Source organism: Phyllopteryx taeniolatus, chromosome 13 (genome assembly GCF_024500385.1).
Source record: "Phyllopteryx taeniolatus isolate TA_2022b chromosome 13, UOR_Ptae_1.2, whole genome shotgun sequence".
NCBI lineage: Eukaryota > Metazoa > Chordata > Actinopteri > Syngnathiformes > Syngnathidae > Phyllopteryx > Phyllopteryx taeniolatus.
Window position 1 is genome coordinate 25,454,680 of NC_084514.1, and position 25,668 is coordinate 25,480,347.

Genomic DNA, 25,668 nt, shown 5'->3' on the forward strand with positions numbered 1-25,668 from the left:
CCACCCATTTCAACCTGCTTGGACCCGTTTCTTCACTTCCTGACCACACTCACCATTGCTCTGGACGGTTGACCCCAAGTATTTAAAGTCCTCCACCCTTGCTATCTCTTCTCCCTGTAGCCTCACTCTCCCCCCACCAGCCCTCTCATTCATGCACATATATTCTGTCTTACTTCAGCAAATCTTTATTCCTCTCCTTTCCAGTGCATGCCTCCATCTTTCTACTGTTCCTGCACCTGCTCCCTGCTTTCACTGCAGATCACAATGTCATCTGCAAACATCATGGTCCACGGGGATTCCAGTCTAACCTCATCTTTCAGCCTATCCATCACCACTGCAAAAAGGAAGGGGCTCAGGGCTGATCCCTGATGCAGTCCCACCTCCACCTTAAATTCGTCTGTCACACCTACAGCACACCTCACCGTTGTTCTGCTGCCCACGTACATGTCCTGTATTATTCTAACATACTTCTCTGCCACTCCAGACCTCTGTATGCAGTACCACAGTTCCTCTCTGGGTACTCTGTCATAGGCTTTCTCTAGATCTACAAAGACACAATGTAGCTCCTTCTGACCTTCTCTGTACTTTTCCATCAACATCCTCAAGGCAAATAATGCATCTGTGGTACTCTTTCTAGGCATGAAGCCATACTGTTGCTCGCAAATACTCACTTCTGTCCTGAGTATAGCCTCCACGACTCTTTCCCATAACTTCATTGTGTGGCTCAACAACTTTATTCCGCTATAGTTCCCACAGCTCTGCACATCACCTTTGTTCTTAAAAATGGGCACCAGTACACATTTCCTCCATTCCTCAGGCTTCTTCTCACGCACTAGAATTCTATTGAACAAGCTGGTCAAAAAACTCCACAGCCACCTCTCCGAGATGCTTCCATACCTCCACAGGAATGTCATCAGGACCAACTGCCTTTCCATTTTTCATCCTCTTTAATGCCTTTCTAACTTCCCCCTTACTAATCATTGCCACTTCCTGGTCCACCAGACTCTTCTCCTCTCCCTTCTCTCTCATTTTCCTCATTCATCAACCCCTCGAAGTATTCTTTCCATCTAGCTAGCACACTTCTGGCACCAGTCAACATATTTCCATCTCGATCCTTAATCACCCTAACCTGCTGCACATCCTTCCCATCTCTATCCCTCTGTCTGGCCAGCCTGTATAGATCCTTTTCTCCTTCTTTAGTGTCCAACCTGCCATACATGTCATCCTATGCCTCTTGTTTGGCCTTTGCCACCTCTACCTTTGCCCTGTGTCGCATCTCAATGTGACACTTCTCTCCTTTCCTGCCAGAAGATACACCAAGTACTCTCCTGCCTGCCTCTCTGATCACCTTGGCTGCAGTGGTCCAGTCTTCTGCAAGCTCCTCCCGTCCACCGAGAGCGTGTCTCACCTCTTCCCGAAAAGCTGCATAACACTCGTCTTGTCTCAGCTTCCACCACATGGTTCTCTTCTCTGCCTTTGTCTTCCTAATCTTCCTCCCCACCACCAGAGTCATCTTACACAGCACCATCCTATGCTGTCTAGCCACACTCTCCCCTACCACTACCTTACAGTTGGTAACCTCCTTCAGATTACATCGACTGCACAAGATGTAATCCACCTGCGTGCTTCTACCGTCGCTCTTGTAGGTCACCCTATGTTCGTGCCTCTTCTGGAAAAAAGTGTTCACTACAGCCATTTGCATCCTTGTTGCAAAGTCTACCACCATCTGTCCCTCCAAGTTCCTTTCCTGGATGCCGTACTTACCCATCACTTCTTCATCACCCGTATTTCCTTCACCAACATGTCCATTACAATCTGCACCAATTACGACTCTCTCTCTGTCTGGGATGCTCAGAACTACTTCGTCTAGCTCCTTCCAGAATTTCTCTTTCACCTTGTTAGATAAATTGTAGAAGTTATCATTTATTTGCTTAGCTTGCATTAGTATAATGGACAATTTTAGATGTCTCGCCTTCAAAAAGAAGGTCACATCCTACCTGTGGGGCATAGCCACTAATCACATTACACCCTCAATTTCAAGTTTCAGCCTCATCACTCAATCTGATACTCTTTTCACCTCCAAGACATTCTTAGCCAACTCTTAGCCAAACCCCGACTCCATTTCTCTTTCCACCTACACCATGGTAAAATAATTTAAACCCTGTCCCTAAACTTCTAGCCTTACTGCCTTTCCACCTGGTCTCCTGGACACACAATATATCAACCTTTCCCCTAATCATCATGTGAACCAACTCCTGAGATTTTCCTGTCATAGTTCCAACATTCAAAGTCCCCACATTCAGTTCTAGGCTCTGTGCTTTCCTCTTCTCTTTCTGCTGAAGAACCCGCTTTCCACCTCCTCTTCTTCGACTTCGACCCACAGTAGCTGAATTTCCACCGGCGCTCTGCAGGTTGACGCCGTCGGTGGCGGACGTTGTTAACCCGGGCCACGACCGATCCGGTATGGAATTCTTTGGATGAACGCTCATCATCCGGCTTAAAACTTTGCTCATTGGCAAAGTTTTAAGCCGGATGCCCTTCCTGACGCAACCCTCTGCATTTATCCGGGCTTGGGACCGGCCTACAGTTTGCACTGGCTTGTGCCCCCAAAGGAATGCATTCTACCACTGACGACAGATTGTACCTTATTAAAGTAATGTTTAGCCGAGAAGTAGCTTAATTGAACGACAACCAGCCCATGTACTGGCCGATTATGCGGCTCTCTGCCAAGCATTGTCTCGGGAATTTGATGATCCAGAGACAGCAACCGGCTTGTCTGCAGCCCTCACAGTTAAACAGGGGAGACCCAAGACAGCACAAGCGTATTACTGCCGGTTGTGTAAAGCGTACTTCGGAAGTCTAAACGAACCAAATATGGAAGAGGACAAATAATTCAAAACACTTTGTCGAAAACCTACATCCAAATACCACCCACCAGTTGGGTGTGGCAGCGTGCCCGCATACACTGTACAGTGCCCAACTGCGTGAACTAGCTGCCAAAGCATTCGCTAAACAAAAGCACCCTCCCTCGAAAGCACAGGATCCGGACATCCTCTCCATGGACAAACCGCCGCAGATGGAATTAGAAGGAGCTACAGGTGCGTGCGACACGTGTGCTACAGACACTCAACGTTCTGACGATGTTAAATCCAACAACCAAAATAAATTGTTCCATCCGAACAACCAATCTCGGCCTTCGTACAACAATGGTCCTCGTAACAAAGAACGGCAATCCAACGATAAATCGAAATCGTGGAACAACCGTAACTCTAATTCGCGTCAAAACTACACGTCGAAACAAAGTACTAGCGTAATCTGACTCGTCTAACCGAGACCCTAAAATGACGAGTGACCACTGGGAAAATGGCCCCCGAGTTAACAGCTCCCAAAGGGAACTTTGTGCCGTGGCAGAAGAACTGCTTTAGTGCGCCGCAGCCTGTCCAAAGACAAAAATGGGACCCATCATTATGACTAGGCCTGACTGTGTCGGATGGAGTTCTAGAGGACCCAATATTTCAACCCGGCAACCTCCGTTGTTACCCTAATGACCTGCCAAGCCCCTCTGTGACCCCAGACGACCCCACAATGAATTTGCCTTGCCGTAACCTTACACCAAGCCCTAGATCCCTATCATGCTGTCTTAATCGTCCGATGAGACCCAGGCGAGGCCCCTGACTCGCTTGACATTACGCCCCTGAAAAACGTTCTGCCATTCCGCCAGCTCTTGGGCGAGCTAACTCCTAAAGATACTTCCTGAAAGTTCTATTTGACCGTTACACTTGAACATGAACTTATCCACGAAGCTCGGATTGACTCCACGGCGGACATCACTGTCCCACGCAGTGTTCAACCAACTTCTGACAGTTATGAGCAAGTGCCCATGCCCTCCAGCTGCAACGCTGCCCACTAACTATCCGCGCATTCTCAGTGACCAACACCTTGGTCCACACCTTCACCGGACAATTGGCCCCATCTGGACTACGTGTCTCCTATTGAATCTGTCCCCCTGCTCATCGGCCAAGACCTGCTCTGCTGCTTCGAGCCACAAATTGATGATAAAAAATCTTCAGCTGTGGCCACAGGTGCAACAAGCTTTGCTGCCACCAACTCAGGAACTGTCCTCAGACCAGTGCCTCGTGGACCACTTGGGTGACTGTGACCTGTCAGACCGCACTCCTTCCAGTGACAACACCCCAATTGACGACATCGTCGACTCTCCTGTAGCCACCTCACCCCCGCTGAGCCGACTTCGACAACTCGACACTTCCCTCTGGCATCTCATCCAACCAACGCACGAAGAGCGCTACTGCCCCAATATTGCGGGTGGAATTAAGTTGTATGACTGCCCGACAGACGACGTCGTCCTGACCTTGTGGGCGGACAAATTGGGAATTTCTGTCTGACACCCTACGACTTCAGCACCATGACCTCCACTTGACGCCGAAAACCTTTCGCTTTCCCTTTAATACAGTGTCGCCGTCTCCCGCCACTGCAGTGGGAGTGCGTGCAGTGGAACCAACGTTCGTTAACTCACTGCTTCCTAGTGGTCCCCAATTTGCCACATATAACCTACTTAGCTGCAAATGTATTTGTCTGACTGGCTGTTCAAGTCGACACTATTAACAATATCTTGTGGTCCCACGTTAATACCGTTCCCTCAAACCGAGTCTCCCAACTAAACATGAAGTTGGGCCAGACTGTCCCGACGCGTGCGAAGTTTTGAGTGAGGACGAAATCTTACCAAAAGCGTTGACTGTTAACGTTCTGATTCGACTGGTCATGCGCGCTAACCAATCACTGGCCATTCCGCATGTGTTCTTCCAGCCATCGCCAGGGTTCCATGGCCTGGGTCTGTCTTTGCATGCCACACCCCTCCTAGAGGCTTCCCAGGCCACCGTGCTACTGGTTCACAACCACACCCAAAACGACATCTGCATTCCCAAATCTACGAGCCTTGGCCTCTTGATCAACTCCGAATTCCGCGACTTCAGTCTCATCTCAATACCAAGATGGCGCCTACCCGTGTGGACGCCTCGGTTACGCGCTCTCTAGTATTGTTTTTGTGTTTTTCGTACGTCTTTAGAGACATTACACGACTCACTTACACAAGGGGAGACTTGCTAAGCATTAAGGAGGCTACTCCGGACTTTCTTTCACCAACTTTCGCAAATCCACTCAGTTTTTTCCCTGGGTTACTCACCGGAGCAGCGACCGCACTGTGCATGGAGGCGGAGGCGACGCCACAGACGGAAGCGAGCAGGCATCCAGGTGGAGCTCCGCAAGAGAGGATACAGATTGGCGTTTCGTCTATCCATCTCACGAATCTACGCTCCCTACCCAACAAAATGGACGAGCTTCATCTTCTGATAAAGACCAGTAAAGACTTTCACACCCCACACCCAGCCAGCCGCACCACCGACCACAATCGCACCTCTGACTTCTGCGTTGACCATCCACGAACAGGATGTGAGACGCATCTTCAAACAACAAAAGATTAACAAAGCGGCATGCCTGGACCTTGTGTCCCCGTCCTGCCTCAAAGTCTGCGCTGACCAGCTCGCTCCAGTCTGACCCTCACGCTGTCCAGCTGCCTTTTGTCAACCGTCGAGACCTTCAAGTGCGCGGACCAGCTCCCTCCAGTCTTCACACAGATTTTCAATAGATCTCTGGAACTGTGCAAAGTACCATCCTGTTTCAAACGCTCCACCATCATTCCAGTCACCAAGAAACCTACAATCTCGGGTCTAAATGACAACAGGCCTGACTCCTTGACATCTGTGGTCATGAAGTCCTTTGAACGTCTCGTGCTGGACCACCTCAAGAGCGTCACAGGTCCCCTGCTGGATCCCCTGCAGTTTGCCTACCAAGCGAACAGGTCTGCAGATGATGCAGTCAACATGGGACTGTACTTCATCCTAGAACACCTCGACAGTGCAGGGACCTACGCAAGGATCCTGTTCGTGGACTTCAGCTCAGTGTTCAACACCATCATCCCTGAACTCCTTTCCTCTAAGCTTTTCCAGCTCAACGTCTCACTTGCCATCTCCCAGTGGATTTACAGCTTCCTGATGGGCAGGACACAGCAGGTGAGGCTGGGGGAGGCCACCTTATCCACACGCAGCATTAGCACTGGGGCACCCCAAGGATGCGTTCTCTCTCTGCTGCTCTTCTCTCTCAACACGAACGACTGCACCTCAACGTACCCGGCTATCAAACTCCTGAAGTTTGCAGATGACACCACTGTCATCGGCCTCATCAAGGACGGTGACGAGTCTGCATATCGACAGGAAGTGGAGCGGCTGCAGCTGTGGCGCGTCCGACACAACCTGGAGCTCAACACGCTCAAGACTGTAAAGATGATCGTGAACTTCAGGAGGCATCCTTCGCCACAGCTGCCCCTCACGCCTCACCTTCGGCTTCTGAGAAAGCACGGCCTGCCACAGAAGCTGCTGAGGCAGTTCTACACAGTGGTCATCGAATCAGTCCTGTGTTCTTCCATCACAGTCTGGTTTGGTGCTGCTACAAAAAAAGGACAAACTCCGACTGCAACAGACAATCAAAACTGCTGAAAGGATTGTCGTTACCCCCCTACCCACCCTTGAGGACTTGCATGCTGCCAGAACTAAGACAAGAGCGTGCAAAATCCTCTCGGACCCTCCACATCCCGTTCACCAGCTCTTCCGGCTCCTTCCCTCAGGTAGGCGCTACCGATCAATGCAAACTGGAACTAGCAGACATTCCAACAGCTTCTTCCCTCTTGCAATCAACTTCTGAAACACCTAACCTACAATTCCATTGCAACATGCTGGCAATTTTTTGTCTTTTTGTCTTGAGTTTGTTGTCACATTTCTGTCGGGCCAATTAAATATTGCTCGTGCACTCACTGTAGTAGTCTCACCACGCTGCACTATTTGCATATCTGTTGTTGACCAATACTGGTCACTCATGCCAGAGGAGTATCTGCAACATTTGCACAATCAACATTGTCCCAGACTATCGAACTACTACTCGCTTGAAGTCTTAGCGCCCTTTGCACAATGGTCATTGCACCAGACTATCGTAATATTAGTCATTCGAACTGCTCTAAGTGCTAGAGGACTCTGCATCTTTTGCACAATTGTCAAAAAAAAAAAAAAAAGAATTTACCGGCATTACAAGATAACTAGCAACCCGTTATTGCTCAGTGACTGTTTTTCTCAATGTCTTTATGTCTCAAAAGTGTTCTCTGTCAATTGACTGTCTGTTTTCATACTAGGGCGGCTCCAACTACCGGAGAATTGAAAAATAATGTACGCCACTTTTATGTGCGTACACACCTTTTGTACATGAGGCCCCTGGTGATCCATGCACTCCATACCATCCCAACAACACCCGAATGCATCGCTCCCGTGGCTCTTCCCGCTCCCCAAGCTCCTCGGAGACCGCCTCGCCGACACCCGTAGCGCCTTGCGATAGTCGCCCAATCCCTTTTCCTGAGTTTGAAACTCACTTAGAGGTCCTAGCGGATGCTGATGCCATAAGTTCCAATGACGAACGACAGCGTTTGCGGGATCTGCTCATCAAACTGGCCGCTTCGTTTTCTAAGGACTCGCTGAACTGTGGCCTAACTGACTTGCACATGGTCCTCATTCCGACTCCTCCAGGTGCACCGCTGACTTTCTTGCGACAATACAAAATTCCACTCACCTCTTACAAGCCGGTACAGGAAACAATTGACGCTATAATTGAAAAAGGGATCATATACTCGGCACCTCTGGACGGTTTTTAAACCAAATGGCAAGTGGAGGCCCACCATTGACAATTGAAAATTTAACACTCAAAATCCCTTGTCATGCTGGCCTATGGCCTAGCTCGAACAAAAGTTTGCGATGCAAAGTTTTTCACCACCATTGATGTGGCCTGCGGCTTTTGCACTATTCCAGTCGACCCCGCTGACCAACACAAATTCGCTTTCACTTTTGCTAATAAACAATACACGCTAACCAGGTGTTCATTTGGCTATGCCAACTCACCTGCTCAACAACTTCCTCAACAAAAACTTTCCTGATGCTGCAGCCAGGGTCAACCTCATCTATGTTGACAACATCATGATGAGAAGCCCTCGCTAATTGCCCACCTGGCGGAAATTGATCATTTCCTATCCCAACTTGCCGCTGCTGGGGCCAAGATCTCCCTTCAAAAGGGACAGTGGTGCCGCAAAAAAGTCTATTACGTTGGCCTCCAAATTGGCTCGAATGGCATTGAACCCCAATCCAGCCATCGTCAGGGCCTCCTAAACATCAGCGCCCCCACTAATTTGTCCAAACCGCAGTTTTCTTGGCGTGTGAAATTATTCTGGGCAATTCATTGAACATTTACGGATATCGCTCCCTCATACCGAAACCCTTAAAAAGGATACTCCTTTCCTTCGGGGTGAGGAGCAAGAATCTACAATGATGTCACGAAAAGAACGGTTGTGCTCTCCCCCGTGTCTTGCGTACCCTGACAGCGAAAAAGAATTCTTCTTCGAAGCAAGTTTTTCAGACAATTGCCTTCGTGCCGGTCTGTACCAAATGTACGACCAAGACAAACGCGTTGTCGCCTGTGCAAGCAAAACTCTGAACGGTCCCGACTGTGAAAAAGCCCTGCTGTCTACAGTCTGGGCCAGCAAACATTTCTCCAACTACACTGGAGGCCAAAAGGTGACCATTGACAAAACCATCATCCAGTAACCTTCCTCAACAACCAACACATTAGAGAAGGTACCGTCACCAATCCCCGTATCGCGGCCTGTCTCCTGGCATTGCCAAGCTACAACGTTCAAATCTGCTACGCTAAGAACTACACACTCCCCTTCGTATCGGATTTGGGCGCCTGCCAAAATTGTCTGTCAACCGCCCCGCCCGCGCTTGCCTGTTTTGTGCCATCTTTATTTCGATGACAATGTGTGCCGTGACATGATAACGGCTTACGTGGATGGTTGTTCCTACCTCCATCAGGCGCAGCTGCGAGCTGGCGTCGGCATTACATGGGTTGGCAACACGCCGTGCAAACCATAACAATTCCAGTTGGGCCCACACTCCTCACAGTACACTGAAATTGCCTGCATCCTAATAACTTTGACTATAGCAGTAAGACACGGCATCACCAGCTTGGTTATCTGCACCAACTCGAACTCTCGCGTTCACCTGCCATTTACCAACGTGGCAACGCAATGGGTTCCTCATGTCTTGGCGAAAACTGGTCAAACACTGCAATCTAATCATTACATGCGACCATCTGGTTAATTCAAACAACATGCATGGAAGAAAGTCCGAGGACACTATTGGAAGAAAGTCCGAGGACATTCTCGCGTTCCGGGATCCGATAAGGTTTTTAACAACTTGACTGACTCTTTGGCAAAGCAAGGTGCCCTCCATGGTACCCCATGGCAGTTTGACGCCTATTGGCTTCTCCTCCCACCTGACCCATCGGTGAATGTTTTCACACACCGTCGATCCACCTCCGTCGCACCTTCCGTCACTCGGGCGTGTATTGATATTTCCGATGACTCTGCTGGCCCAATACCTTGCGCACCTGCGTCTCATGACTTTGACTTGACCGCCCAGCCATCCAGGGACCGGCCTTTGCCAATCTTTCCAACTGGCTTGCCAACTCCAACCCCGTCGCTCCTGAAGACTTGAGTGCTGACCAAGACCTTGTGGACTTGTGGCTGAAAAGGGACAAGCTGCGTCTGGTCAAGGGCTTACTCATTTATGTCCCCGAAAGACAAACGACACGGCGCAAACTACCACCTACCTGCTGATGAACCACCTGGTTCTCCAGATATGGGTTGCCCTCTCGGATCAACTCAGACAGGGGAACCCACTTCACCGGCGAGGTGGTACAAGAACTGTGGGGGCTCCTTGGGATCAAGTCCCAGTTGCACATAAGCCACCACACAATGTTGTCTGGGCAGGTTGAGCGCGCTAACCGCACAGTGGTGAATCACTTAAAAATTTTTTTTAAAAAAAAACAATAAAAAAAAATAAAAAAATTGTGACCTCAAACCACAAAGACTGGGATGTATTGATACTGATGGCTATCAGAGCCATCCCACACGAGTCCACAGGATTGTCTCTTCAAAATGGTGACAGGAAGACGCATGACGCTCCCTCTGCACTTGTTGCACCAACCTGGTGAGGCCAACATAGCCACTGCCTATACGACTCACCAATACATGACCGACCTACACGCCCATTTAAAGGCTACATTTGCCTTTGCCCAACAACATCTGGGGAAAAGTGCAGAAGGCCAGAAGGTGTATTATGACCAGAAAGCCTCACAAGACAAATTCCAGGTAGGGGACAAGGTGTGGTATTGCCTGTTTGCACAACCAGAAAACCCTATGACCTATATCTTGTAAATTCCTCCCCCGTTGGGCGGGAGCCTACGAGATTGTAAACAAACTCTCGCCCGTCGGTTACCAAATCGAAATGAGCCAAGGCTGCAAGGTCGTGCTTTTAAGGGGGTTTATCGAAATCAGCTAAAAAGACACTACCGTCACATGGTAACCACTGAGTCCCTCACCTGCGCCCGACTGGGGGTCAGTCCCAATGACAATGGACCTGGGGACTGTCAGATTTCGCTTATCCGCAGGACTAATCGGGAAAACTGTCCTGACCGACTCTCCGTTTAAAGGGTCAAGCCTCCCCCTTTTTCCTTACCGTCTCAACCACCTTACGCGCAAGGGGACGGGAGCTTTTAAGCCGGTGTCTAGATGAATTCGCCTAGGTGTGCTAACTGCCTTTAGTTTTACGTAGCCAATCCAATCTGCTCTCACTTATCACCCCTTGATGAGTAACCGCACCGAGTGAAAGGATAATAATGTGAGTACTCCATTTTTACAGCAGCTCCATATCTATGAATCGTTTGCACTTGTCATTGACCTAGTAAATTTAACAATCCTTGATAGGACCGTACGGATTTGTTTTTGTATTAAGCCGAAGTGATATATGAGTTACTTTTGGGATGGTGTTACGACCCGGTGATATTAATGTCGTTGACGTTCAATCACTTATAAGAGGTTGAGTGATAAAAATGAGACAACTCTCATTATAAGAATGACAAAGATAGAATAAAATTAAAGCAAGGTTTTTATTTCAGTGGTTGTTTAAGGTTAAAATAATAATATGACAGTAAGGGTTTGTAATATAGAGTAAACAATGAAAATAATAATAATAACAAAAAGGAGAAGAAGTAGAAATAGTTAAAAGTATTAAATCATAAAACAAGTATTACCTTTTGAGTGAGCTTTAAGGAGTGATCAAGTCCTACGGAGCCCTAATGCCAATTAATAATAAGATAATTTGGAATATAAGAATCCCTGGACAGCTGACTAGCTCTCTTCCCTATCCACGCAATGTCAATGGCGGTTCTATTAGTTACCTTATTATAATATTCTTTTAGTCTTACCCAATTAAAGAGGAGAATTCAAAAATGAAGAGCTATCCAAGTAGCCGGATGAATTCCTCCTGCCAGCATGTCCCTTGTCACTGTGAGAGAAAAGAGCGTGTGTCTCCCTATCCTTGGGAGGATAAGAGAGCCCCGTTTATCAGCGTGTGAGGCTTTTATAACCTTGGTTGGTTCCAGACCTCCCCTTTCCTAGAATATTCCTTTGTTTACAACATATCCTGACATGCGCTCCTCGCTGTCGGCCTGTCCTGATACGACCCGAGTGGAAAGTACCTTTTAGCTCCACTTCAGAGTGTCCTGACTTGACCCGAGTGGAAAGTACCTTTCACTTTCACTTCAGCGTTATCCTGACTTGACCTGAGTGGAAAGTACCTTTTATCTCCACTTCAGAGTCCTGACTTGACCCTTATTTGCTCACTCAAATAGGTTCCCAGTGAATACATTCAGTTTCAAGCACATTATATATGTATTGAACTCAACCAATACATCTCATCACACCATGTTAATCTCTAAGCAATCTGCAATACATGTGTATATGTTAAATGTCAAATAAATGTATATACTTTCATGTGAATACAATTCTCTCATGAATTCAACAGGTTTGTTCTTGTTTTTGCATTAAATTGCATTACATCTTGTGTTGCTTCGTCTGAGAGACTATACACAGGTTATAGTTTTTGCGCAAAGGCAGTTTCAAAGCATTTTTCATTAGTAATACAAAAGTAAGAATAATGTAAACAGCCTTACTAGGCTTGATGTACTCATCAATGTTTCTCAAAAGAACATAAAAGTTATAACATCAAAGAGAACATCAAAGTTATATCAATGATATAAAATCAAACAAATGGTTATAAGTGGTTGACTTCAGTATGTGTTTGTTTACTATGATATGGGTTTTGATAGTATTAAGATATTAAGAAGACTTATGCTTGAACTGGCGACTCATACTCATGATCTAAATTTGGTTTGGTGACCTCTGGTGGTTAACCCAGGAATTGAAACTGGGGCTGAGCTCACACACATTGAACCCAGCCACATAAGCCAATTACTACTTTTTGCCCCATCGCTTCATGTGGCTTGGCAGCCCACTTGACAGGACCCAGTCCCACAGGGATGATAGATTGACACAACCGATGCACACAACATCAAATGTGATCAAGACCTACACTCGGGGTTGGACTCAATGCTGGTGATCCTCAGAGGTTTTCAGCACCAGGGTTTGGAAACTCAGAGCTTTGACATCAGCTTGACCCCAAGTTAATAAAGTCCCCTGCATGTTCTCATTTCGTTACGAGGAAAAATTATGCTGCTGCTGAGCCTCGCGCTACACCTGCTCCCCGTTATTGCACAACCTGAAATGATTCGGCCGGGACCCACCAACGGAATCGCCCTGAAAGACCAACCGGGTTGCTTATCACCAACTGTCGAACCCACACCCAAAAAGTGTTCGTCCGCCTCGAACTGTGAGAAGTGTACTTGAAACACGTCGGGACGTCCACAAAAACCAGTTACGCCGGAGCTACTTGGTCCTGCAACGCTGTCAACCATGCCGCCTTCAACACTACACACATGCTCCAACAATTAGAGAAATTTGCCGCCAATCAGGCCAACCTCAGTGGAATCCCCAGATGCTCAAAACGTTTTGTGGGGGGCCTACTTATGGCCGCCGCATCCCTTGGCACATTATTAAGCATAGGAACCCCCACAGTTAACGCCATCATCTTAAACACTGGGAAGAAACAGATTGGGGAACTCCAAACCGAAATTCCTACTATCCAAAGCAGCATGGAAAGACAAACTACTAACCTCCAGTCCTTAGGCGAGACACTCAAAGGCACCATCCTGGTCCTCAACACTCACAGCATCATCCTGAACCAAACTAGACAGAGCATAGACAAACTCCTGTCGGTGGTTCAAACGGATTACGCTCGCACACAAATTGTTACCACATTGATGAATGACATGCTGCGCAAAGTTTCTTCATCCATAGACAACTTAGCAATGGGTAGAATTTCTCCATACTTGGTACCCCTTAGCTTAGTCGAAAGCATCCTGTCTAAAGCTCTAGCAAACCCCATCAATCCTGTACAAACCCACTTGGCTTTTTCTCTCGGGAGCTCCACCGTTTTGTTTGTCAACCTTGAGTTCCAAGAAATAGCTTTCCTTGTCACTCTCCCAATTATCGACTCTTGAAACATCTATTGCTGAAAAGACGTCATTCATGTTGGCATCTGGCAGGACAACAAATGCGTCCGAGTCAATACTCCCGCAGTGGTCGCCTATCAAGATAGTGATGATCTGTATAGTATGATGATCTGTATCTGGCGCCAAATTGGCACATGTGCATCCTCACAAAAGACATTCATTACTTGTGTCCCAGTAAGCCATTCATGATGTTGCGGATGGAATCTGTGGTCTGAATCCCATAAAGGATGAGTCGCGGTGTAGAGCAGAAGCTACACCATGTTACCAGGTCACTAATACTCATGCGGAAATTGTTGGTACTAAATGGCTAGTCAACACACCAGCCCTAACCGCAACTCTGAGTTACGACCACCACAACACCACGAGGAGACTCTCCCTACCCAATCAAAACATGTGGCGCGACATCCCCAGAGATGCCATTTTGCATATTGAGGACATCGCCCTTTACCACTTGCGCGCTGACAATTATGAGAGCGAAATCCAGATGTCTAACTTTTTCGGACAATATAAATTTGAAGTTGATCCTGAGACACTTAAGCTAATTCAGTTTGAAGGAACTCAGGCGATTGACATCACCCACATAGACAACACTCGACGCGCCATTAGTACTGACGGTAAAACACCCGAGCCACCGTTCATGCATTCCTGGTCCGCGGCAGATAACATCTTAATAGCTTTGGTCAGCCTCTGTTACTGCATGACTTTCGGCATCGCCTACCTGCTCTATCGAAAGGTGGCGGAAATGAAGATGTTGAGGTTCTCGCTAGGAGTGAACAGGTTGGATAGGATTAGAAATGAGCTCATCAGCGGGACAGCCAAAGTTCGATGTTTTGGAAACAAAGTTAGAGAGAGCAGACTCCAATGGTTTGGACACGTCCAGAGGAGAGATAGTAAGTAAATTGGTAGAAGGATGATGAGGATGCAAGGCTTGCAGTGGGAAAGGACATTGCACACGTTCCTGTAAGAAGACTAAGCAACAACAAAAACAACTTAGTTCCTTTCCTTCAAGAGAAGGAAAGGAAATAAGTGCTAATCCCAATTCTATCCCTTAGCCTTTCCCCTTCATTTGACCCCTTCCCGTTTGCCCTTCATTCGGAGGGCCAAGATGAAGGGGTGAATGGCCTGAGGAATTGGGACAACACGTCATCATCCCTCACTCCCTGCTGGCTGTGTCATAGGCAGCCGCGACAATTGTTTAAATTTCCAAGATGGCATCTTGTGTCAAATGAATGTTACTAATAGCTTTATTTATGTATGTATGTACGTAAGTACGTCCGCTGTACTAAACGCGGCTGTACAACTGAAGTGTGGTGAATTGACTATGTAAATTGTTCCTCCCAATCACGCCCTTCCAGGTCTCACTGTAATTGCGCACGTGAGCATTGAAGTCCCCCAGTAGAACGATGACGTCCCCAGCGGGGGCCACTGGTGGGGGCGGTGGGCCCCCCTGTCGCTCCTCGGGCCTGCCTCCTCCTCTTCTGTCTGTGTTCCTTGCATCCCGCTGCGGTCGGCTCTTCCTCTTCTCGTGGTGGGGCCGGGTGGTCCCTACGGGCTGTGGGGCCTGCTGTGGAGTTTTTGTCCCTGCCTGTTTTTTTTTGGGGGGGGGTCCATCTCCCACACTTGGGGGAGGGTAGTGGGTGCTGGCGGGAATGTGGGGGTGGGGGCACGGGGTCAGTGCTGCGGGGCTGGTTGGAGCGGCCCTCTTCATCGGTGGTCATCCTGCCTGATGGGCCTGACTTGCAGGAGCCATGCCGCTTAATCAGTCACTTAGCACACACTCACGCCACTCACTGTATATATTTTGGTCACATCTGCTCTCCTTGAGCCGCCACCTTATCGTGGTGGAGGGGTTTTTGCGTCCCAATGATCCTAGGAGCTAAGTTGTCTGGGGCTTCAAGCCCCTGGTAGGGTCACCCAGGACAAACTGGTCCGAGGTGAGGGACCAGACAAAGCACAGCTCCCAAAACCCCTATGCAGAATACATTAAATGGATCTAGGTTTCCCTTGCCCGGAAGCGGGTCACCGGGGCACCCCTCTGGAGGTAGGCCTGGGCACAGCCTGAAAGGGTAACGTGGGTCCCCCTTCCCATGGGCTCACCACTTGTGGGAGGGGCTATAGGGGTTGGGTACAGTGTGAGCTGGGCACTCGCCAGCACCCCCTCTAAGAACTCCAAAAAGCGTGGGTACTCTGAACTGCTATTTGGCGCACACGCACAAATAACAGTCAGGACCCGTCCCCTCACCCGAAGGCGGAGGGAGGCTACCCTCTCGTCCACCGGGGTGAACCCAATGTACAGGCGCCGGGCCGGGGGGCAATAAGTATTCCCATACCTGCTCGGCGCCGCTCAATATGGGCAACTCCAGAGTGGAAAAGAGTCCAACCCCTCTCAAGAGGACTGGTACCAGAGCCCAAGCCATGTGTGGAGGTGAGCCCGACTATATCTAGTCTGAACTTCTCAACCTCACACACCAGCTCGGCCTCCTTCCCAACCAGAGAGGTGACATTCCACGTCCCTAGAGCCAGTTTCTGTGGCTGGGGATCGGATCGCCAAGGTCCCCGCCTTCGGCCACCGCCCAGCTCACACTGTACCCAACCCCTATAGCCCCTCCCACAAGTGGTGAGCCCATGGGAAGGGGGACCCACGTTACCCTTTCAGGCTGTGCCCAGGCCTACCTCCAGAGGGGTGCCCCGGTGACCCGCTTCCGGGCAAGGGAAACCTAGATCCATTTAATGTATTCTGCATAGGGGTTTTGGGAGCTGTGCTTTGTCTGGTCCCTCACCTCGGACCAGTTTGTCCTGGGTGACCCTACCAGGGGCTTGAAGCCCCAGACAACTTAGCTCCTAGGATCATTGGGACGCAAAAACCCCTCCACCACGATAAGGTGGCGGCTCAAGGAGAGCAGATGTGACCAAAATATATACAGTGAGTGGCGTGAGTGTGTGCTAAGTGAGTGATTAAGCGGCATGGCTCCTGCAAGTCAGGCCCATCAGGCAGGATGACCACCGATGAAGAGGGCCGCTCCAACCAGCCCCGCAGCACTGACCCCGTGCCCCCACCCCCACATTCCCGCCAGCACCCACTACCCTCCCCCAAGTGTGGGAGATGGACCCCCCCAAAAAAAAAAACAGGCAGGGACAAAAACTCCACAGCAGGCCCCACAGCCCGTAGGGACCACCCGGCCCCACCACGAGAAGAGGAAGAGCCGACCGCAGCGGGATGCAAGGAACACAGACAGAAGAGGAGGAGGCAGGCCCGAGGAGCGACAGGGGGGCCCACCGCCCCCACCAGTGGCCAGAGCGGGGGACCCAGGCGGGCGCCAGCTGGCACCGGCCCCAGCACCCACGGAACATGGGCAAGTCACCATCACACCATCAATGCTCTCTGGGAGGTCACTCCAGTGGTCCCCCACCCCCGAGATTGGGAAGGAGTGAAGAAAGTCCCGCCCCCGCAGACTCCAGAACAGCAAAGACAGGGACAAGAGGAGAAGATCCCCACAGCATGCATGTGTCCTCTCACCATGCAAATCGGTCCAAAATGTGAGTGAGGGAAAAAAAAGAGAAAAAATTATGAATTAAAAGGAAAATAAATTATAATAAATAAATAAAAATTTAAAAAAACAAAAGTACACAGATGAATAAGAAAAAAAATAAAGACAATGACAAATATAATAAAACAACAACAACCACCTCGACACCAAATAATACAGAAGTCAAAAGTTTACTTTTACACTTACAAAATAGTTTTATTGTCAGATGGCACACTACCCAAGCAAAGGAATCAAGAGTCTAGATTTAGCATGTTGAGGAAGGGTGACCAGCTATCTACGTACATATTTAATAGATTTCTTTTGTTCTGCTGATATTTTTTCTAACACAATATATTCTATGATGGGATTTAGCCAGTGATTGATGTTAATAGCTTGTTTGTTTTTCCAGTTTAATAGAATTGTTTTCTTTGCAGTAGCTAACACGACGAGTAATGATTGTTAATATTTATTTGCGATTATGCTTAAATCGCCAAGTATGCACAATCTTGGGGAAAGTAGAATCCTGCAGTTTAAAATATACGAGAGTTTTTGTATAACCGAAGACCAAAAGCATTGAATTAGTGTACATTCCCATATAGCATAAAGATAGGTGTCTGGGGTATTTTTGGTGCATTGCACGCATGTATTAGATGGAGAGAAGACCATTTTATGCATAGTGTATTGAGTAAAGGGTGTTCTATGGAGCACTGTAAATTTGTGTTTTTTGTCATTCTAAACATATTGTTACACGTCTGTATCCAGTAGTTACGGTCAGTGGACATGGAAAGGTCTTCCCATTTAGTGATTGGTAAGTGCATTGATTTCGTGCATGAAATTAATTTATAAACTTTTGAGAGATTTTTTTTCCTTTGCAGAAGAAGCTTAACTATTTGCTTGACAATCTCTGGCAGTTTGAGGGTGCTCTGGAGTGTTGGTATTCTTTTTTTTTATTGCTGGTTAGCAAGTTTCCGCCTGTTATTTGGAATTCTTGGAACAGTTCATCACGTGTCCTAAAAACATTATCGTTAAATAATTGTTGTAGGTGGTCAATTCCATGATGTTCCCATGTGCTAAAATGAAGGGCTACATTATTAATTTCGAAATCTGGATTCTGCCAGATTGGGGAGAGCATACTGGGCGCTAATTGAAAACTTGTTGATTCTAAACTTTACCACCAAGCCATTAAGGTGGATGCGATTATTGGATTCTTGAAGCATTTATGGCGTTTAAGACTTATATGTGGAAATAAATGGGAGTTTTGGTAGTTTGATGATGTTGCAGTCTGTTTGTTCCAATTATAGCCAAGAATCACACTCCTCACTGTGGTGCAACCATTTGATGAGGTATTGTAATTGGTTAGCTAAATAATAGTGTTTAAAGTTGGGAGCATTTAGGCCTCCCTCCTGTTTACTTTTCTGAAGAGTGGATAGACTGATTCTATTTTTCTTATTTTTTTGAATACAATTTATTACAGCAGAATCTAAGGTTTGAAACCATTTAAATGTATTTTTTTTATTTAAACCTGTTTGTTTATGCAGTTTCTAAAGGTGACTGGTATTTTAAATTTATGATGAATGTTTCCTCCCATGTGTTTGGGTGCATACATTTCTGTATTTCATCTTTATCTACTCTGGAAACACAAATAATTATTTGATCCTCACTGATTTTGTTAGTTCACCCACTTCTTCTTTTCCTTTGGGCTTTAAAAATCAAATGTTTTAAAAAAGATAAAAATGTACCGTATTTTCACGACCATAGAACACACTGTATTAAAAGGCGCAGTCTCAGTTACGGAGTCTATTTCTGTATTTAACACATACATAAGGCGCACCATATTATTGGGCGCAGGCATGGTAAAACATACGCCAGCTTAAAACATACGGTAGCATGGATGCACGCTAAAACAATGTTTTTAAAAAGGCAGCGGGACCAAAACTCAGTTCGGTTGTACTTTATTGAAGTTTATTTAACAATGGACTCACATTATTTTTTTTATCAATCCTCATCAAAGTCCTCATCTTCTGTATCCGAAATGAACAGCTGGGCAAGTTCTCAATCAAACACGGCGGGTTCGAGTCAGTCTCGTTGCCGTGCGAAAACTCGAACAACACTGCAAGCGGACACGTTAGTCCAGCATCCACATTCCATTCACAAATTGTGGCGTAACTCTCCCGGCGCTGCCTCCTAGTCTTAGTAAAGCTGTGTTCGCCATTTGTCATCCATGGCTCCCACACCACTCACTTTGAACGCCCTGTTTACACCGATGTCCAACGGTTCGTCAAGCCTCCCGGAATGATGGCAAGCTCCGAGTTATTGCAGTCAGTCGAATGGTGACTGTAGAGACGCTTCTCCCGGCTGTTCTTTGCTCGTTAATCCATTGCTCGAGTTGGTCTTCCAACTCGGGCCACCTTGCCTTGTTTCTGCGGAAACTCAGCTTCGTCTTCTTGTCTCGGCAAAGCTCGTTTTCCTGCTTGCTCCACTTGCGAATTGATCCCCTACTAACAATAAAGAATTCAGGCTCCCATAGACTAGCCCTCTCACTTTAAGAAAGTACTCCTAATCTAAACTCGTTAGCTGCATGAAAGACACATATCTCAACTTGTTACCCGCATGAAGACCTGTCCACAGAGTCAATCAATCAGACGCCAACCTCCCCATCATGGGCAAGACCAAAGAACTTTCGAAGGATATCAGGGACAAGATTATACAGGATGACTGAAAAGTAACTCCCTATTTTAAAATACTTCTAATTTATTCATGTTATAATATTTTTCAAAATCTTTTTGTGTATGTTCCATGATTAAAGGAGCAAGTCTATTCCACCAAACCAACGACTTTGGAAGAACTTGAAGGGCGAATACAAGAAGTTATGTCTTCCATCCCACAAGAGTTCCCTGTGAAATCAGTTCATGTGGTTCTCAGGCGGCTTGAGAAACTGGTGGCTAATGCTGGCACTCCATGCAATACACTTTCTTCTCATGTTAATATCTTGTAAGAATTATAGTTCAGAAATAAATGACAAGTACTTAAAAATAGGGAGTTACTTTTCAATCACCCGGTAGACCTGCACTGGAATGGGCCATTTGGACCATTAGCAAAAGGCTGGGTGAGAAGGAGACAACTGTTGGTGCAACAATTAGAAGATTGAATAAACATAACAGCGTCCAAAATACCCACCATCGCGTCACAAAATGCAACCTAAAATGACGTCTTTAGCGATGCATTCCTCAATTTCCATCACTAAAATATGCATTGTATTATTTTTAAAATTTACAAACAAACATAAGCTTAATCTCAGCGGTCAGCCGCTCTCAAAACAAAGATTGAACCGTTTAGTTCCCGAAACGACGAAAAAAACATTGATTGACATCAGAAATGAAAACTGCGCGGCAGCAGTTGTGGACAGCTGAGGTCAATAGAAAGGCGAACACTGATTGGTCAAAAGCAGAGCTGTCAAATGTTCGGGAACGACCGCATTTTGTTATGGGAATAACTCAACATGGACCCGTTCCGGTCGTTACACCGAGTACAAATTTCTTCAATTAAATCAATGAAATAAACACGAAGGACACTAAAAAACACCGCATCAACATTAAACAATCACCCAACCTCCCTGCCTTCTGCTGACTGCTTGCTGCCTGCTAGTTTTTTATGTTCCGCCCTCAGAGGCAAATGTTGTCTTTGCGTCCAGTGTCTACGCATTTATAATCACTGATCATCGCCTCCATGGCACCGAATACGCGCCACTTTTTACATGAATCGCTACCATTAGGGGAAAGACGGGAAAGCCATACTTAGCATTATGCTAACAGCTAAGCTATCGTGACGAAACAAGTGATTTACTGATACAGTACAAATATCACACGGGTCTGGCTGGAACCAACATTGAACAACAAAATAACAAGCACATTAATAAGTCTCTGGAGATACAAACTAAATAAAATCATAAATAAATAAATAATACATGACCACACAGGACGCAAGTAGAACCGGAAATTAATTAGTACGGGACTGCACACGTCACTTGAGAATGGGGGCAAGGTAAGAATCAAATAATATTTCATTTCATTTTCAACACCGCTTATCCTGGTTAGGGTCGCGGGGCGCTGGAGGCTATCCCAGCTGACTACGGGCGAAAGGCGGACTACACCCTGAACTGGTCGCCAGTCAGTCACAGGGCACATCTAGACACGGACAACCATTCGCACTCACATTCACACCGTCACTGAGTGGGAACTGAACCCACGCTGCCCGCACCAAAGTCAGGCGAGTGTACCACTACACCATCAGTGACTCAAATAATATTATTCGTAAATATTTGTCATAGAAGATGAAAGGAAATGCAAGAGCACATCTGTACAAAAAGTACATTCCACAAAATAGAAACATTTTTCATATATTTCGCACGTTTCAGTTCCATCAAGCAGTTGTCTTGCGTTGCAGAAGAAATCTGAACAAGCAGTGAGCTATCAACAAACTCTTTTAACAGTTTTGAAAATTATTAAATAGTTAATGGTTAATTATTCAATAATAGTTTCAATAACAATCATTTTACTGCTACTACGACTATACTGGGCGGTGGTTAGCACATCTGCCTCATAGTTCTGAGGACCCGGGTTCAAATCCAACCTCGCCTGTGTGGAGTTTGCATGTTCTCCGGGTACGCATCCCAAAAGCAGGCCTGGGAGGTTCATTGAAAACTTGAAATTGCCCGTAGGTCTGAATGTGAGCGCAAATGGTTGTCGGTTTTTATGTGCCCTGTGATTGGCTGGTGATCAGTTCAGGGTGTACCCCGCCTCTTGCCCAGACTCAGCTGGGATAGGCTCCAGGACGCTCATGACCCTCGTGAGGATAAGCAGTTTGGAAAATGGATGGATGGATATTACTGCGACCACTACTACTACTACTAATAATAATAACATTGCTGTAAACACACTGTGTTTGTGTACTGTATTAAAAAACAAACAGAAATAACACTAAACATCTAACGGTTGCCTAAAACCTTGATACAGCATTGTATCTTTGTTAAATCTGTCTGAAACGCGAAAAAGCAATTCATCAGTCTTTGTTTGCTGTTTGTGAAATTTGTGCTCTCATCCTATATTCAATCACATCCTGGGGGCTTAGCCCACCCCCATTCCATAAAACCTCGTGACTCCCCTGGTTATCATAACAACCTTTATGGCTATTGTCAATGTAGTATTTTTTTATTTCCAGGACTGTATTTTATTAAAAAGCAAAAGATGTATACTATAACTGCTTTGACATATTGTATGTTACAGTATGTCAGTACAGTAGGTTATAGCTACTGTACAGTTATGCTCTTGGTCGGCTTTTCCCTGTCATCACTGCATGCCAAAAAAAAGTTCAATACTTGGCTAGTGTGAGAGTGCTGATGCGTGCATACTAAACTCTGGGGGCTTGACTCCCACGTAACCCACATTATCAGTATCACAGTATCTTGGGGATTCCGTCTGGATGTTTTTTAGTGATGTTGGAATTATCAGTTATTGAGTCTTGGGTGGCACGGTGGAGGACTGATGAGCATATCCGCCACACAGTTCTGAGGACCCAGGTTCAAATCCGGCCTCGCCTGTGTGGAGTTTGCACGTTCGGGTTTTCTCCGAGTACTCCGGTTTCCTCCCATATCCCAAAAGAAACTTGCATAGCAGGTTCATCGGCGACTCTAAATTGCCCATAGGTGTGAATGTGAGTGTGAATAGTTGTTTGTTTATATGTGCCCTGCAATTGGATGGCGACCAGTTCAGGGTGTACCCCGGCTCTCGCCCGAAGATAGCTGGGATAGGCTCCAGCACGCCCGCGACCCTCATGAGGAGAAGCAGTACGGAAAATGGATGGATGAATGAATGAAGAGGCTTGCCTTTTTGATGAGTCATGTAAACAATGTACCCACTGCTATTGCAGCCTTCTGGGGCATTATTCCTTTTCATCATCTCCGATCTGTGTTTCTTTTGCATGACTGTACTTGTTTTGTGCTCCCACTCAGTTCGTGCACATCCTCCTACGCTGTTCTCAACTCAGCTTCCCGTCAACCTAGACATGCAACAATCTTGTACCAAATCCATTCGGTGAAAAAAAAATAATTAATACAATTAATTAATAAATTAAAAATAAAACGAGAATATTATGTCATTCTACAGTCTTTAGTTGTTGACAAAAACATATTTCTCTCTCTGTAACTGAGCCTTTTCACAGGGAAAACGTGCATTTCACAAAATTTCACTGTGATGAAACACTGCAAGCTCACATCATAAATAACACATTGTATCAGTGGGCAGTTTTCCAATGAACAGAAAGCCACTGGAGAACTTATTTGATTGTTTATGGCATATGAGCATAGAAGTCGAGGGAAACCGATTACAGTTCATACTCTGCTTGAACACATTGAGATACAAATGAGGCCGGGTCAAGCGACATTATGGAATCTGGGTTATGGACAGTTTTTCATCATTATTTGCAATGCTCTGTAAAAGTCCGAACTAATATATTTCAGATTTGATTCGCAATGTTATCCATCCATCCATGTTCTATACCGCTTATCTTGTTCAAGGTCGTGGGGAAAACCAATGTCAGTAAATACAGCTCAGCGCTACATCCGTGAGTGCAACTTGAAACTCTATGATGCAAAGCAAAAGCCATTTATCAACACCCAGAAACGCGGCCGGCTTCTCTGGGCCAGAGCTCATCTAAGATGGACTGATGAAAAAGTGTTCTGTGTTCCTACGAATCCACGTTTCAAACTGTTTTTGGAAATTGTGGACGTCTTGTCCTCCGGGCCAAAGAGGAAAATAACCATCCAGACTTATGGATGCAAAGTTCAAAAGCCAGCATCTGTGACGGTATGGAGCTGTGTTAGTGCCAATGGCATGGGTAACTTACACATCTGTGAAGGCACCATTCATGCTGAAAGGTACATACAGGTTTTGGAGAAACATGCTGCCATCCAAGCAACGTCTTTTTCATGGACGCCCCTGCTTATTTCAGCAAGACAATGCCAAACCACATTCTGCACGTGTTGCAACAGCGTGGCTTCGTAGTAAAAGAGTGCGGGTACTAGACTGGCCTGCCTGCAGTCCAGACGTATCTCCCATTGAAAATATGTGGCGCATTATGAAGCGTAAAATACGACAACGGAGACCCCGGACTGTTGAACAGCTGAAGCTGTACATCAAGCAAGAATGGGAAAGAATTCCCCCTACAAAGCTTCAACAATTAGTGTCCGCAGTTCTCAAACGTTTATTGAATGTTGTTAAAAGAAAATGTGATGTAACACAGTGGTAACCATGACCCTGTCCCAGCTTTTTTGGAACGTGTTGAAGTCATAAAATTCTAAGTTAAAGATTATTTGCTAAAAACAATTGAGTTTATCAGTTTGAACATTAAATATCTTGTCTTTGTAGTGTATTCAATTAAATATAGGTCGAACATGATTTGCAAATCATTGTATTCTGTTTTTATTTATCTTTTACACAATGTCCCAACTTCATTGGAATTGGGGTTGTATAATATGTATATATACAGTGGGTACGGAAAGTATTCAGACGCCCTTAAATTTTTCACTCTTTGTTATATTGCAGCCATTTGCTAAATAATTTAAGTTCATTTTTTCCTCAATGTACACACAGCACCCATATTGACAGAAAAAAAACGGAATTGTTGAAATTTTTTGCAGATTTATTTATTTTTTATTTTATTTTTTATTTATTTTTGCAGAAGTATTCAGACCCTTTGCTGTGACACTCAAATATTTAACTTGGGTGCTTTCCATTTCTTTTGATCATCCTTGAGATGGTTCTACACCTTCATTGGAGTCCAGCTGTGTGATTGAAGCAAGTTCTCGAAAGTCAAACATCACTGCAGCCCTCCACCAGTCGGGGCTTTATGGCAGAGTGGCCCGACGGAAGCCTCTCCTCAGTGCAAGGCACATGAAAGCCTCCATGCAGTTTGCTGAAGAAAAAAAAACATCTGAAGGACTCCAAGATGGTGGGAAATAAGATTGTCTGGTCTGATGAGACCAAGATAGAAATTCATCACCTGTCCAATACAGTCCCCACAGTGAAGCATGGTGGTGGCAGCATCATGCTGTGGGGTTGTTTTTCAGCTGCAGGGACAGGTTGACTGGTTGCAATTGAAGGAAAGATGAATTCGGCCAAGTATAGGGATATCCTGGACAAAAACCTTCTACAGAGCGCTCAGGACCTAAGACTGGGCCGAAGGTTCACCTTCCAAAAAGACAACGACCCTAAGCACACAGCTAAAATAACGACGGAGTGGCTTCAGAATAACTCCGTGACTGTTTTTGAATGGCCCAGCCAGAGCCCTGACTTAAACCCAATTGAGCATCTCTGGAGAGACCTGAAAATGGCTGTCACCATCCAACCTGACAGAACTGGAGATTATCTGCAAGGAGGAATGGCAGAGGATTCCCAAATCCAGGTGTGAAAAAGACTCATGGCTGTATAAGCTCAAAATGGTGCTTCTA

At 46.3% G+C, this 25,668-nt stretch overlaps 1 protein-coding gene across 3 annotated transcripts in view; it reads left to right on the forward strand.

Moving 5' to 3' along the window:
• Positions 1-25,668, forward strand: part of LOC133487608 (nesprin-3-like) — a 281,178-nt gene that overhangs the window by 156,989 nt on the left and 98,521 nt on the right. The window contains exon 16 of one of the 3 annotated variants that reach the window (XM_061794489.1): positions 14,994-15,020. The exons of the other annotated variants lie outside the window; for them this stretch is intronic. Coding sequence (XP_061650473.1) covers positions 14,994-15,005 — 12 coding nt within the window. The 3' untranslated portion in view covers positions 15,006-15,020. Of the gene's footprint in view, positions 1-14,993; positions 15,021-25,668 lie in introns of those variants that run through there. 3 annotated transcript variants of the gene reach the window in all.